The following is a 16080-nucleotide window of genomic DNA, read 5'->3' as shown; positions in this document are numbered from 1 at the left end:
GGAGGCTCCTATTTATTAATTAACTTAATAGTTATAGAATACATTATGTATTATATAAATTATAGAATAAGGAAAGTTCTCCTTGTTACAAGGACTGGAGCTCAGGAAAAAGTTTAGGATGAGTTATATAAATTGGGAAGTTCTATATAAATATGGTGATTAGATGTATTTGAGCTCATGAGATCAACAGAGGTGATCACCTTTCCATAGAAGTATAAAAATCTACCGACTATAACCAACTTAAAAACCAAAGGACTCAAATGTCTAATGAGATACTGCATCAGTGAAAAACCCATATCTACTTTAATTAGATCCCATTATAAAATAGATTATAGGGACTCCTAGAGACTATGAAGGCTCTTTGTAAGATCAGAAGTACTGGGTTAATCCCCACTAGATCCTGAGGAACCTAGAGATAAATTGGAGATCTATGACCTCTGATTTATAAGTTGGTTAAAATCAGTGGGTATTTTCCCTTTAATGAAAAGTGGGGGCAGCTAGATGGTGCAGTGACAAGAACACTAGCCTTGAAATCATGAGGACTTGAGTTCAAATGCAGCCTTAGTCACTTAACACTTTGTGGCCCTAGGCTACAAATGACACAGTTCTCATTTTGTGTGTGTGTGTATGTTTGAGAAAGAGAAAGAGGAATGACAGAAAGGAGAAGGGGAGATGGAAAAAAAAAAAACACAAATAAGATTAGCTAACTTATGCCTGATGTCAGAAGATGAATGTATGTTTTATCATAAGAGATTTTTTCTTATCTGCTCATATGTATCTATATATAATAAATAATTAGGAGCTAACATTTACATAGCATTTACTATGTATCAGGGACTGTGTTAATGCTTTACAATTATCTCAATTGATCCTCACAACAATCTTATGCAATTAGGTGGTATTGTCTTCATATTACCGATTAAAAAAAATAAACTCCAACAGAGATTGGAAGAGTTGCCCATGTTCACAAAGCTATGTATTGGAAACCACTTTTGAATTCAGATCTCCCTGACTTCAGATATGAGGCTCCATCCACTGTGTCACCTGACTGTTCCTAAGAAATACTTGGGTGAAAAGGGGAAATAACCCCTAATAAAATAAGGGTCAGGAAAAAGAAATTGAATCTTTTAAGTAGATGCTTCCGATTTATCTGATTGGAATTAAAATCTAAACTAAGCAGAATTATTATATTTCATTTAATCTCTTTCATAGCCTCTTGGTGCAATCAACTAAGAAAGGAAAAAGCTAAAAAAAATAAATTATTTTTTCATTCTAGGGATTTGTTAAAATAAAAATATTAATGACTATCTTTTATAGGGAATTAGTGCTATGTTTGTTCTTTTTTTTTCTTTTTTTTATCATATCTTTTTATTTACAAAACATATACATGGGCAATTTTCTCAACATTGACCATTGCAAAACCTTCTGTTCCAAATTTTCCCCTCTTTTCCCCCACCTCCTCCCCTAGAGGGTAGGTAGTTCAATACATGGTAAATATGTCAAAATATATGTTAAATCCAATTATGTATACATATTTATACAGTTATCTTGCAGCACAAGAAAAATCAGATCTAAAAAGAGAAAAAAAACACCTGAGAAGGAAAACAAAAAAATGCTGCAAACAATAACAGAAAGGGTTGAAATGCTATGTTGTGATCCACACTCAGTTCCCATAGTCCTCTCTGGGTGTAGATGGCTCTCTTCATTACCGATAGGTTTTTTTCTTTTCAGCACAAATTTGATTGGTTTGGAACAGATTATAATAGATAATAAATTAGATTTTGATATCACAATTGAATTAAATGACGTTGGCCTTCTAGATATGTTTTATTATGGATTGTAAAACTGGGAATTTAGGTTTTAAAGAAGTTCAATATTTGTACCTGGAATATATTCATAAGAACATTTTCTCCCCCAAAGCCATTGGTGCATTGATAGAGATTGTGGGGCACATAAGTTCACTTAAAACCTGTATTGATTCTACTTAATTGCTATATGAGAAGTATAAATTTTTCTATCTGTGAAAGTCAAGTCTCTAGAATGATTTCTCTGTCTAATCTCAAAAGAAGTGTTATAAGTAGTGTAATTTATTATCAGAAACTATTAAAGTTAAACCATTCATGTGAATAGCTACCTGATTAGAACATTTTCATTTTGATGAATAGCGATTTATTTTCTATATTTTAGCTCTTTTTTATTGTGATAGCAGCATTATTTTAATTCTATGGTAATGAAAATAGTTAACATTTATATTTTTGTTGTTCAGTTGTTTCAGTCATGTCTGACTCTTCATGATGCCATTTGGGATTTTCTTGGCAAAGATACTGGAGTGGTTTGCCATTTCCTTACAGATGAAGAAACTGAGGCAAACAGAGTTAAGTGACTTGTCCAGGGTCACATAGCTAGTAAGTGTCTGAGGCCAGATTTGAAGTCTTCCTGACTTCAGGACTAGTACTCTCATCAACTGAGCCATCTAGCTGTTCTAACATTTAGATAGTGCTATGTAATTTGTTAAGCACTTTACATATATTATCTCATTTGATCTTCACACAACCCTTTGAAGTAGGTACTATGAGGTAGGTTCTCTTTATTTTGTAGAAGAATAAATTGAGTCCCAGAGAGATTAAATGATTTGCCCAGTCATACAGTTTAGTGTCTGAAATAGTATTTTTTATAATTAAATTTAATTTTATTTCTAGGTCTGCATTCTTTCCCTGACATTTCTACTCATTGAGAAAGTAAGAAAAACAAAACTTGCTACTCAGATGTAGAGTTAAGTAAAATAAATTCCTGCATTGACCATGTCAAAAAAAATCTTAATCTAGTTTGAATCTATTACCTCTCTGTCTGTGGGTGGGTAGCATATATTATCACAATTCCTTTGAACATTATGATTGGTAAATATATTGATTAGAATTTTCAAGTCTTTGAAAGTTGACTTTATAATATTATTGCTTTTATATACATAGTTCTCCTGGTTCTGCAAAATGTTGTTTCTTTCTGCATCTCTTTATAATTAGATCTACTTTTTGCTATTATTTAGTCTGAGATAATAATTGCTACAGTGCCTTTTTACTTCCCCTAGAGAATAATAGATTTTACTCCAGACCCTTATTTTAACTTTGTGCTTTTTTATATTTTGAATGTATTTCTTGTAAGCAATATATTTGTTAATTCTTGTTTTTGCTATTCTCTTCCATTTTATGGGTGGATTGATAAAACTTACATTCACCGTTATGATTGTTAATTTTATATTTACTTTTTTTTCTTTTTCTTTTTTATTTATTAGCCTTTTATTTACAGGTTATATGCATGGGTAACTTTACAGCATTGACAACTGCCAAACCTCTTGTTCCAATTTTTCCCCTCCTTCCCCCCACCCCCTCCCCCAGATGGCAGGATGACCAGTAGATGTTAAATATATTAAAATATAAATTAGATACACAATAAGTATACATGACCAAACCGTTATTTTGCTGTATAAAAAGAATCGGACTCTGAAATATTGTACAATTAGCCTGTGAAGGAAATCAAAAATGCAGGTGGGCAAAAATATAGGGATTGGGAATTCAATGTAATGACTTTTAGTCATCTCCCAGAATTCTTTCGCTGGGTGTAATAATTTTATATTTTCTTTCATACTATTCTCTTATTCTTTTCTTTTCTTTGTTTACCAGCCCATTTTCAACAGTTTGTTTTGATTTTGGTTAATTTCTTTGTTATTTTACCCTTCTCCTTATTCTCCTTATTATTTCTTTTCCTTAATCCCTTCCCCAATTGCTTTCCTGTTGTGAGAAATGTCATTCACTTCCTAATTCTTTCTTTCTCCCTCTCCCCTCCTGGTTCATAGGTCTTCTTTGTACCTCCACCCCCTCCTCTTAAATCTATAGATTTCTATTTGTGCACTCCAATTGTGTGAGAATTTCCCCTATCTCTTCTCTCCCTCCTCCTCTTTTTGTATTCTTCTTGCCCTCTCTTTCCATTTTTAAAAGATTATCAAAATGTAAAAGAATTATTTCTAGTCCCTTTAATTACTCTTCTTATGATATTTAGTTATGATAGAATTCTGAGGAGAGATATATCATCTCCCTATATTAGAATGTAAATAATTTATCCCTGTTCAGTCCCTTAATTTTTGTTCATGTTTTTATTTTATTGTTAACTTCTCTTGACATTTGTGTTTTCATTTCAATGTCCTCACATAACTCTAATCTTTTCTTTTTTTCTTTATTAAAGTTTTTTTATTTTTCAAAACATATTCATGGATAATTCTTCAAATTTACCCTTGCAAAACCCTGTGTTCCAGTTTCTTCCTCCTCTCACTTCCTCCCCTAGATGGCAAGTAGTCCAATATATGTTAAACATGGTAGAAATATATGTTAAATCCAATATATGTATACATGTTTAAATCATTTCATTGTTAAGACAGCCATGTCCATGTACAATGATCTCCTGGTTCTTCTCATTTCACTTAGCATCAGTTCATGTAAGTCTCTCCAGGCCTCTCTGAAATCATCCTGCCTATCATTCCTTACAGAATAATAATATTCTATAACATTCATATACCATAACTTATTCAGCCATTCTCCAACTGATGGCCATCCATTCAGTTTCCAGTTTCTTGCCACTACAAAAAAGGCTGCCACAAACATTTTTGCACATGTGGATCCCTTTCCCTTCTTTAAGATCTCTTTGGGATATAAACCCAGTAGAAACACCATTGGATGAAAGGATATGCACAGTTTGATAACTCTTTGGGCATAGTTCCAAATTGTTCTCCAGAATGGCTGGATGCATTCACAATTCCACCAACAATGTATTAGTGTCCTAGTTTTCCCACATCCCCTCTAACATTTATTATTATCTTTTCCTGTCATCTTAGCCAGTCTGAGAGGTGTGTAGTGGTATCTCAGAATAACTCTGATCTTTTCATTAGAAATGTTTATATGTCCTCTTTTAAAGGTCTATTTTTTCTCCTCTAGAATTATGCTCAGTTTTTTTTTTTATAGGAAAAGTTATTCTTGGCTGTGAGTTTAGAATTTTTGCTTTTTAGGATTCTACATTCCAAGCTTTCCATTTCTTTAGAGTAGTTGCTGCAAAATTTTCTGTGACTAATTATAACTCCTTATTTGTTCTTTATGGCTGCTTGCAATATTTTTCTTTGACCTCAAAGTTCTGAAGTTTGGTTATAAAAATCCAGGGAATTTTCCACTGAGGCCAATTCTTTCTATTCCTACTTTGCTCTCTGGTTCTAAGCTGAGGTGGTATTAAATATGGATATCTTGCCAATTCCAAGTTCAGTATAACTCAGCAGTATCTAGATATTTCTCTAAATTTCCAATTCTATTTTGGTAGATGGACCTGTGTCAGTGTAAGTTATTAAGTAAAATCTGCCACAACATTCTATTGCAAAAGACAAATGAACTCAAATATTTATAAAATAAACATGTTTTCATGTCTTTTCACATGAATAGTGCAGGCAATATCTCAGCTGGATAAGTTAATGGTATCTTTGTGTGTGTCAAGTAGAAAATAATTTTTAATGCCATTATTTGGAATGTTTAAAATATAATTGTAAAATTGGACAGTAGCCATCTTAAGATAGCATTCTGCTAAATTAGATTAGATCTGAGTGCTTCAAATGTACATAAAAAATAGCATGCAGAGTATGAAATCTAAAAATGTAATTTATTTAATAATGGATCGGGTATATTTAAAACAAAGCTACAGGAAAAAAACTTTTAGATTAGAAGCTAATGCCTAGAAATATTGTCACAACTTTTAGCAATGTAATCCTAAAGTGTTGAAAGGAATGCTGGACTTGTGGAGAGATTTATAGTCAGGCTTTGCTTGTTGAGTGGCCCTAAAAAGATAATATTGTACCAACAGCCAGAAGTCAAGAAATAATGGACCCTGCATGAGATTTTTATAAGAGAATTGGGCAGACTTTAAAATTTTTTTGATTACTTTAATTTTATATCAGCTCCATTTCCCAGTACTCTTTTCATTCTTTGTAACAAAGAATAAAAAAAAAAACAATTCATCAAAACAAACCAACATATTAACCAAGTCTAACATGTTATATTCTATGTTTGTACCCAGAGTACCCCATCTATGCAAAGAAGGCAGGGAGCTAAATTCTTATGTCTTTGGTATCAAGTTTGGCTATTATAATTTCACAGCATTTTGTTTCAGTTGTTTCTTTCTATTTACATTATTTCCGGCATTTTATGTGTTGTTTTCCTGGTTCCGATTCCCATTAATGTTTATCTAAATTTTCTATAGTTTATACACTATATATCACAGTGTATAAAGAATTGGGTCTAGAGTCATGAAGATCTAAATTAAATTTCTTAAGATACTTGCTAAATATGGGACCATGAGTAAGTCACTTAACATCTGCCTAACTCAATTTCCTCATCTGTAAAATGGAAATAATAGCATCAGATTTGCTACGTGGATAAAATGAGGTAATATTTATAAAGCACTTTATGAACTTTAAAGCAACATATAAATGTTAGCTCTTATTAAGACTTTTGTCATTTTTGCCGATTTGCTAGATATGAGATATTACCTCAGATGTTTTAATATGTTTCTATTATTATTAATTTGGAGTAATCTCTCAGAAGGATGATAATTATAATGATAATTTCTACTTGTGAAAATTATTTGTTCATATCCTTTAAGTGTATATCTACTGCCAAATAGAAATCAGACCTTTATCAGATATACTTATAAAAATTTTTTTCTTCTAGTCAACCACTTCCCTTCTTACTGTACTTATATTAATGTTGTTTGCCCAAAATTTTTTTCAATCTCATTGAATTGAAATTACCTATTTTATCATTGCAAACTTTCACACTTGGTTAAGAATTTTCCCTTTGAGTGTGATACATAGTGTGTGTGTGTGTGTGTGTGTGTGTGTGTGTGTATGAGGAGGGGGAAGATAAGGAGAGGAATCACTAAATGGTTAAGTGAGAAAAAAAAATAGGCTTCATGAATGTTTAAACCTAAAAAAGAAATATGAAAAAGAATGCCTATATTTTTATGTAAATTCAATTTATTAAGCAATCCATTACTATGGTTAAAAAAATGATTTTAATAAATTTTCAAATTTATTGAGATTAAAAACTACTTAGATTTCATAAATTTCTATATAAGAGTTTACCAATTCAAATACAAATCTCAGTTCACCAGTATAAAAAGAAAGTATCTCTCTCTTATGCTCAGATTGAAGTATGGTAATTTTGTAGTAGCCAATAATCAATTCGATTCAAAATCCATTCAAAACTTTCATCAAGTTGTTTAGCAGACTAAATATCCAGTGTCACCTTTGAGGACACCAAGGTCCGGATATAGAATCAAAAGAGCCTGTATTGAAAATAAATCTCAAGAACAAGGAATACTTGGAATGCAATAAAAATGAAAATTTGAGCTGTTTGGATAGTGTTTCAATGAAGTTGTTGGCACAAAACCAGTATTAAATTGTGATAATTGATTGTCATCATGCTTTAAACATCACTGCAGATAACCTAGGAGGTAGCCCGATATTGGATCCTTTAAAAAAGATAAAGATAGTTTTTCAGAGGTAATAAAAGAATTCTCAAGTTCATTCATCCAGAAGAGGAAGGGAACATAGTTTAACTGAAAGAGCATTAAACTTTCCTGCTAAAGTGGAGTCATGGGACTTGAATTCTCATTTATACTATTGAATTCATCTTGGGTAAATCACTTAATCTCACTAAGTTTCAGTTTCCTTATATATAAAATGAAGGGAGTGGATTAGAAAGTCTATGAGGTTCCTTTCAGTTCAAGATCTATGATTATACACACACACACACCTACCTAATTGATCACAACTTAATATTCTTTAAAGTTATACTACATAAATTCTAAACTTCATTCATTTCCTAGAATCAAATAAAGAGGAAAGAAATTAGGTGCAGATCATCTGTGAAAGGCCATCCTAAAATTCTAAGATCCAGACCTAGGAGATAAGAATCAATGAACCATAAGAATGTCCCTCTCCTCTCAGAGTGAAGTCTTTTAACCCGTAAGGAAGATAGACATATGTTCTATGAGTAGTCATGGTGAAAATATTTGGCAATAATAGAAATGTTTTTCAAACCAGTTTGAACTAGGGGAAAAAAGATCAGAACATACCTGAATCCATAATAAGGGAAATACAAAGTTATAAAAATAGGAAGAATATAATTTCATAATTTTTTTTATCAAAACAAGTCATTTCACAAATAATCTTGTTACAAAAATATTACAAAATAATATCTATTGTAAGAGACACTGATTTGGTGTATGAAATTCATTAAAAAAAAATCAGTAAGTGACCTTTAGTCTATTAATAAAGTTATACTGATTTCTAGATCACTTCTTGTTGTGACACGGGAGCCACCTGCCAGTGGCTACTGGAGATCTAACTCAGACTTGTAGAATGGATCTCTTCATGTGAGAGGATGATAATGATACAAGGAGACTGAGAAGCAGTTGTTCTCTGACCTCTCTAAGAGGCAGTTGCGTTGTCTGATCTCTCCTCTTCCCTCTGCCTCCAATTTATCTCATTCCCAGTTCGCAACACCTGTATCAGCCAAGGCTGCCCTACAACTCCTTCAGATGTTATGATTCGCAACTGTGGGGGCCCTTGGAGAATTGACCTGCTCCTTCACCTAGGTATGGTCCTTAACAATTCCCCATATTTTTGTTTTAGATGTGATTATTTCCCCCCCACAGCATGGTCAGTAAGTTTGTGCATCTGCTGTTACCAGAATCCACACACTGAGGAATGCAAGCAGCACTATCACCTCTGGATGGTTGTAGGGTGAAATACTATAGCAAATCTTGATCTTGTGAGATGTCATGGAGGCAAAGTTTCAAATGGAGAAGAAGACTATAGTCAGAACAGGCATTTAAGTCTCTCATCAGTCTCCTGGCTCGGCCCTTTGATGTGTTGGCCCATTTAATTACCCCGACTAAAAAAGTCTTACCGGGTCTCTTCTCCCTTTCCTTCCCCATGGGCTACCAAAGGAATTCTGGGATGATCCTAATCATGATCAGCTCTTGGGCACTGCTGCTTCTTTGTTTATGTCCCATGTTCGGGCACCATATGTTGTGATACACCGGAGCCACCAGCCAGTGGCTGCTGGAGGTCTTACTCAGGCCTGTAGAATGGAGGAGGGGAAAGGAGGAGGATAAGGAGGGGGAGGAGGATATAAAAAGACTGAGAGGCAGTTGTCTTGTCTAACCTCTCTTCTCTTCCCTCTTGCCTCCAGTTTATTTCATTCCCAGTTCACAAGCAACACCTGTGTCAGTAAAGGCTATTTTGCAACTCCTTCAGATCATTATGATTTGCAGCTGTGGAGGTTCTTGGATAATTGACCTGCCCCTTAACCTAGGCATGGTCCTTAACAACTTCTTTTATTCTCAGAGCTTAGGGCAGGGGTCCTCAAACTTTTTAAATAGTGGGCCAGTTCACCGACCCTCAGACTGTTGGAGGGCCGGACTATAGTAAAAATAAAAACTTTGTTTTGTGGGCCTTTAAATAAACTCATAGCCCTGGGTGAGGGGGATAATCATCCTCAGCTGCCTCAAATGGTCCATGGGTCGTAGTTTGAGGACCCCTGGTTAGAGGCTACAGGTTGGCCAACCCCACTGAAATTTAATTTATAAGACAGGTCAAAATACAGGAAACTACAAGATGCTAGAATAACATCCTACATTGTGGGTGCATGCATTTCGTGAGATGAGACACACTAATATACAGAATACTGATCAAATGGCTTGAATAACTCAATCTGTTTGCTGTGCCTATTCAGATATCACATTGTAGATTGTGGAAACTGACTCAGAAGAATTGAGTTGAGTCAGAAAGTCAGGCTATGTTTAAACTTAATAGCATCGTGTTCTTTTCTTTATTACTATTTGTTATCCTTAGCTCTGGAACTATTCAGATAAGGATCTCTACAATACCCAACTGAAGACAAAGAGAACATGCCCCCAACTTTAAATGGAGAATAATAAATTTGCAGTCAGTCATGAGGTGAGCCAGATTCTCCCTCCTTTTTTCTTTTTTTGCTGCCTCAACTATTAAAAAAAGATTTAGGAACAGAAGTGACAGATGACACTTTATCCCCCTCCATCAGTTATTGTCCTATAGTCACTGGTAAATTAAAAAAAAAACTGAGATAATAACAGTCCATGTCAAAGATGGCACATATTGTAGGCTAATAATAAAAAATTGGGAAACCCTCTGTCAGGGTCTATTTCTAAGGAGACCAGAGAAGGCTTAGATGCATTGATCAGTGTTGAAAGCAATAAGCCTTTTTGTTTGGAAAGTTTAAAGGAAGACCATGTGGCTTTAAGATAAAGAATAAGGGACAAGTGTTAGGGAAGGCAAATGAACTCCTCATACTGGAGCCAGGATTAAGGTTTCCAAACTAGAGAAGCTCATCACCCTCTTCACAACAGACTAGGACTTATGCCTTCAAACAAAGATACCCTACTGATATTCTCAAAAGAAAAACTGGGAAGAAAGAAAGTTCATATAACTAAAGATGTCATCAGGCATGATGGTCTCCAAATTGAAGCAAAGAAAAAGAATCCACTATAGTTTAGCGATTCTGAATGCATGCTTTAGGATATCATAGGGAGGACTAGAATCATGGCTACTTGCTCAATTAAATAGCGAGGGGATAAAGAGATCTTGGCAGCTATGAGATCAAAGCTGCTCAGGGAGTTTTATAGACAGTAAAGAGTTCCTGCCCAGGTAAGTCCGAATTGTTTTCCACCCCTGATTTCACAATAGGAGAGATACCAATTAAATGTGAATTTAAAAGTTTCTAAACTTTAAACTTTCAAAATATAGGAAATTGAAGTATTGAAATGTTTCAGAATAAGGGCAAGGCAAGAACAAGAAGAAATGAGGAAGAGGGTATGATCAGAAAAACTCTGCTTTTACATAAATTTAACTTTTTTTTTTCTTTTTCTTTCTTTCTTTTTTTGTTACACCTTTCAAACAGATCTGGGGATACTGGCTTTGAATGGCACAGATGGTTGTTATAAAACATGTTGTATAGACCCAAAACAAGATACAATATTCCCAGAAGTGCCTGGAAGAACCTGTAGTACCTGTACTTTTTAGCCTTTGGGCTTTGCCTATCATGACATCTCTTCAATAAATCATGTTAGGAAATGTAAATCGTTTATCTGTACTGTCTTTCTTTTCTCTACTATACTAATGGACTGGTCACAGAAACACTCCTTTAATGAATATTTGCTGATGGGGAAAATGAGGAAAATGGAATGGAGAACTTAAGTCACCTCTTTTGCTACTAAATTCTTGTGACTCTCAAAGTCAGATAGTGTATCATCAGTTTGTTTCCACAGCCAGTTTTGAATCATTGAAGACAATGAATCATTGAATCATTGACGAGCTCAGAGTGCTCTGCCACAGTTGGACACAAATAGTCCCTAGGAACATTCGGAGTAGCTTTTCTAATTTTATGCATTGTGGGCAATAGAGAGATAAAGTGAAGAACTTACAGGAATGTATGAATTCTTTTTCTGTACTTTATTTTCATTATTTCTGTGTTTCCCCTATGACCTGTATAATATGTGCAGGCTCATCTTTATTTGAGCCTTGGCCAGCAATAAACATATATTACTTAACCTGAGCTGATGGCATTTATTGGTATTTGACATTTATCAATATTTAGTCTATTAGCTGGACCACTATCTGCTTGATTAAGCCTGAAGGCCTGATTTTCTGTTTCCTAGAAATCAGGAGATTTCAGGGAAACACAAACCTTCCATTTCAATCTCTCCGAATAACAACAACCAATCAGATGCCTCTCCCTCCTCCCCTTCTCAATGCTCTCTTACTTGTGATGTAAGCCCTTACATAAAAGCTATGTATCTTTACTACTTCTCTAACCCTCCTACCACCAGCTTTCTCTTTCTTATCTTGTGATGGGATGGCTCATCCTAGAGAGGTTTTTAATAAACAACTTTTCTGTCTTCTATTGAGTGATCTCTGAGTAGTCATTTTGGGTAAGAGTCGTCTACATCCTTCACATGCATCCCATATTTTTTGGGCTAATTTAATTCTGCTTTGTTCATAGAACATAGTATCTTCTCTGATGAGGGCATACTATGATGAGCAGCCTTGTGCCAATGTCTTCCATGTCATATAATCAATTCCAAAGTTTTTTTTTTCCTTTCTTATTTATTTATTTTGCTGAGGCAATTGGAGTAAAGTGACTTGTCCAGGGTCACACAGCTAGGAAGTGTTAAGTGTCTGAGGCCACAGTTGAACTCGGGTTCTCCTGACTTCAGGGCTGGTGCTCTATCCACTGCACCACGTTGCTGCCCTCGATTCCAAAGTTCTTAAGAGATCTCTTAGGAATGTCTTTTGTCTCAGTTAGAGGAGGATTCATGCTGAAAATGAAAGAAGAGAAAGTAAGACAACTGTAACTTTGGTTAAAAACAGTAGCAAGCTGTTTGATAATTTGCGATAACTTATTTCCCCTTCTGCTACAATAAATATGGATCATGATATATCATGGAAAGAAAACTATTCAGGCTGATTTGTACCATTCCTTTGTCTGCAAATTATTTACTTGAATTCTAAGAATGCTGCTGGAGAAAAGATGGCCCTCACTGAAACTTGAAATTTAGAATTTGGATGAAAGAAAAACGACTGACCTGTATCTCTTCTTGGTTTGCAGGAGCAAATCCGTGTTGTGAATTAGACCTCCTCTTCCTGAACACTCTCAGTACTGAATAATTTAAAAAAAAAGCCAAAATCAAGAGGATTCTTTAAACACAATAAAGTTTTGGAATCAAAGAACTTGATTATGTTTGAAAGGTCACATGAAGGAAAACTAATAATTAGCTATGAAGGACAAAAAGACTTTCCAAAATGCACTCAGTTTGAAAGTATCAGAAATAGGTGAGAAATTTTAAGAGCATTAAGAAAAGAATGTACGAAATACAGTTGAAATAAGTCTGGTAATTAGAATCTATGTCTGGCAAAATTTTGTGCTAGAGTTACCTGAATTTATTTTTACTTTTAAAAAATTTCGTTGGCCAATTAGATTTTTTTCTCTATCCCACCTTCCCTTTATAGTATACTTTGACCAATATTGACAACTGGAAAGAATCAAAATAAGGGGGGAAATATATCGGAGGCTGCTGAATGTTAAGAGACAAATCACTAGGATAAATTTTTTTTTCTGAGATTCAAGAACATATACACACACAGTGATGAAAGATAAGGTATGGAAATTTGACATTGCATCCAGGAACATTAACTCTTCTGGAAGCTTTGAACCTTTTAAATCTTTAGGCCAGCAGTATTTATGAGAAAAATGTATCTTCCAAAGTTCATTGATGTGCAATATATTATTTCATATAAAGAAATTAGACTGTGACTTGATAAGCATGTGACTTTTTCACATGTTACTTTCAGACCATAAATACCTCTTAGAATCAACATTTAAACACTTCTCAGGATAGAGATAGCCTGCAGAAGTGATGTTTAAAATGCCTGCGACCGAATTCCCTTCCTAATTCTTGCTGGTTATGGAAAGAGATCTAACTTACCTTGTCTAATTTCCTGGCCATTCACAAAATTTGAATCAATAATACAAGTGTACGCTGTTACTCCAAAATCCTACACATTCTGTTGAGTATTGTTTAGAGAAACAGAAGAAACGGAATGATGTAATCTCACTGAAGTCAAGAGAGAAAACAGTATGTGAGAGATGGGAGTGGTCAACAGAAATAAATTCCATAACATCAAGGAGAATTAAAATAGAAAAAAGAACATTGTATTTGATGAGTTAGTGGTCATCAGTGACTTTTGAGAAAGCAAAAGCAGTATATAGAAGCCAATGGCACCTTCATTCACTCATTCTCCCACACTGAAAAACTTAAAATTATCAGTGACATTTTTGTCTCCTTCCCTTCTCATTTCCTGTCATGCAACAAACCCTTTTCCACCTCTGCAATATTTCTCTCTCTTTCCCTTTCTCCCTCTCTTTCCCTTTCTCCCTCCCTTCCTTTCTCCCTCTTTTTCTTCTTTCCTCCCTCCCTCCTCTTCCTTCTCCCTTCCTTTCTCTCTTCCCTTTTTCTTTATTTCCATCCTTCTTTCTTCTTTCCCTCCTCCCTCCCTTCTCTCCTTCCCTCTTTTTTCTTTCCCTCCTTCCTCCCTTCCCTCTTTACTTCCCACCTTCCTTCCTTCCCTCCCTCTTTGATTCCTTTCCCTCCTTCCCTTCTTCCTTCCTTCCTTCTTTCTCTCCTTTCTTTCTTCCTCTTCCTCTCTCTCTCCTTTCCTCCTTTCCTCCCTCCCTTCCTCCCCCCTTTCTCCTTCCTTTTTTCCCTCCCTCCTTCCCTTCTTCCCTTCTTCCCTTCCCTTCTCCCTTCCCTCCTCTTCTTTCTTTCTTCCCTCTTCTTCATCTTCTCTCCTTCCTTTCTTCCTCCCTACTTCCTTGCCTCCCTCCCTCTCTTCCTTCACACAGGTCAACTATCTCTTAGTTTCCATCTTGGCTGTACTCTGTTGGACCACTCTACCATGCTGGATGCCTTCTTCCTCTCATTCTCCCTTGATTTTTCTGTTTTCTTTTATGCTGTCTTCTCTTAAATTTTAAATTCCTTGAGGGCAAGAACTGTCTTTTACCTTCTAAGCATGTTACTAGGCTCATAAGTGTTTAATCAATGTCCTGTATATCACTGCCAGATAAATTTTTATCATGTGCAAACTTGAATAGATCACTCTTCCAATTAAAACCTTCCATAACTCCCTTTGCCTTCGGAGTAAGGTTCGGGTTTTTAATCCAGCTATCCACAGTCTTGTACAATCTTATTTTTCTAATCTTTCTCATCTTATTTCTGTCCCCCTAGTTTATACTTTAGTCAAAATGAACTTAAATATATCTTTCATTTTCTGTCTCCATGCCTTTTATTATGCCTAGTCTTATTTACTCACTGAATTTCTAAAACTCAAATTCTACCTCTAATAGTGAACCTTCCTTGAGAATTTCTACGTCCAACATTGATGCATTGTTGGTGGAGTTGTGAACGAATCCAACCATTTTGGAGACTAGTTTGGAACTATGCTCAAAAAGTTATCAAACTGTGCATACCCTTTGATCCAGCAGTGTTACTACTGGGATTATATCCCAAAGAGATTATAAAGAAGGGAAAGGGACCTGTATGTGCACGAATGTTTGTGGCAGCCCTTTTTGTAGTGGCTAGAAACTGGAAACTGAATGGATGTCCATCAGTTGGAGAATGGCTGAATAAATTGTGGTATATGAAAATTATGGAATATTACTGTTCTGTAAGAAATGACCAACAGGATGATTTCAGAAAGGCCTGGAGAGACTTACATGAACTGATGCTGAGTGAAATGAGCAGGACCAGGAGATCATTATATACTTCAACAACAATACTAGATGATGACCAGTTCTGATGGATCAGGCCATCCTCAGCAACAAGATCAACCAAATCATTTCTAATGGAGCAGTAATGAACTGAACTAGCTATGCCCAGAAAAATAACTCTGGGAGATGACTAAAAACCATTACATTAAATTCCCAATCCCTATATTTATGCACACATGCATTTTTGATTTCCTTCACAAGCTAATTGTACAATAATTCAGAGTCTGATTCTTTTTGTACAGCAAAATAATGTTTTGGTCATGTATACTTATTGTGTATCTAAGTTATATTTTAATATATTTAACATCTACTGGTCATCCTGCCATCTAGGGGAGGGGGTGGGGGGGGTAAGAGGTGAAAAATTGGAACAAGAGGTTTGGCAATTGTTAATGCTGTAAAGTTACCCATGTATATATCCTGTAAATAAAAGGCTATTAAATAAAAATTTAAAAAAAAAAAGAGAATTTCTACGTCCAAGTTAGTCATCATCATCTTAAGGCATCACAAATAAAGTAGAAAGAAAGTCAGATATAAAATCATAGGATCTCAGTTCAAATTCTTGCTCTTTTATTTTCTTCACATGTCACCTCAGGCAAATCACTTCATCTTTATGATCCCCTTTCCT

General features: G+C 34.9%; 2 protein-coding genes across 5 annotated transcripts in view; one reads left to right on the top strand and one right to left on the bottom strand.

The window, feature by feature from the left end:
* MYH15 (myosin heavy chain 15) overlaps positions 1–11173 on the top strand; it is a 107746-nt gene extending 96573 nt beyond the window's left edge. The window contains exons 22-24 of one of the 2 annotated variants that reach the window (XR_004232981.1): positions 8584–8685; positions 9947–10051; positions 11031–11173. The gene's annotated coding sequence lies outside the window, so the exon portion shown is untranslated. Of the gene's footprint in view, positions 1–8583; positions 8686–9946; positions 10091–11030 lie in introns of those variants that run through there. The other variant, XR_004232980.1, reaches the window with a different exon arrangement.
* A 1157-nt stretch (positions 11174–12330) lies between these two features.
* HHLA2 (HERV-H LTR-associating 2) overlaps positions 12331–16080 on the bottom strand; it is an 81188-nt gene continuing 77438 nt past the window's right edge. For 2 of the 3 annotated variants that reach the window (XM_031959635.1, XM_023498980.2), the window contains 2 exons: positions 12715–12788; positions 12331–12447 (listed from right to left, as the gene is read on the bottom strand). In XM_031959635.1, the coding sequence (XP_031815495.1) occupies positions 12427–12447; positions 12715–12788 (95 nt within the window). In that variant the 3' untranslated portion in view covers positions 12331–12426. Of the gene's footprint in view, positions 12448–12714; positions 12789–13614; positions 13744–16080 lie in introns of those variants that run through there. The other variant, XR_004232978.1, reaches the window with a different exon arrangement.

The sequence above is a fragment of the Sarcophilus harrisii genome, chromosome 3 (assembly GCF_902635505.1).
Source record: "Sarcophilus harrisii chromosome 3, mSarHar1.11, whole genome shotgun sequence".
Taxonomy (NCBI): Eukaryota; Metazoa; Chordata; class Mammalia; order Dasyuromorphia; family Dasyuridae; genus Sarcophilus; species Sarcophilus harrisii.
The sequence above is the reverse complement of the archived record's forward strand: the minus strand, read 5'-3'. Positions and strand labels throughout refer to the sequence as shown.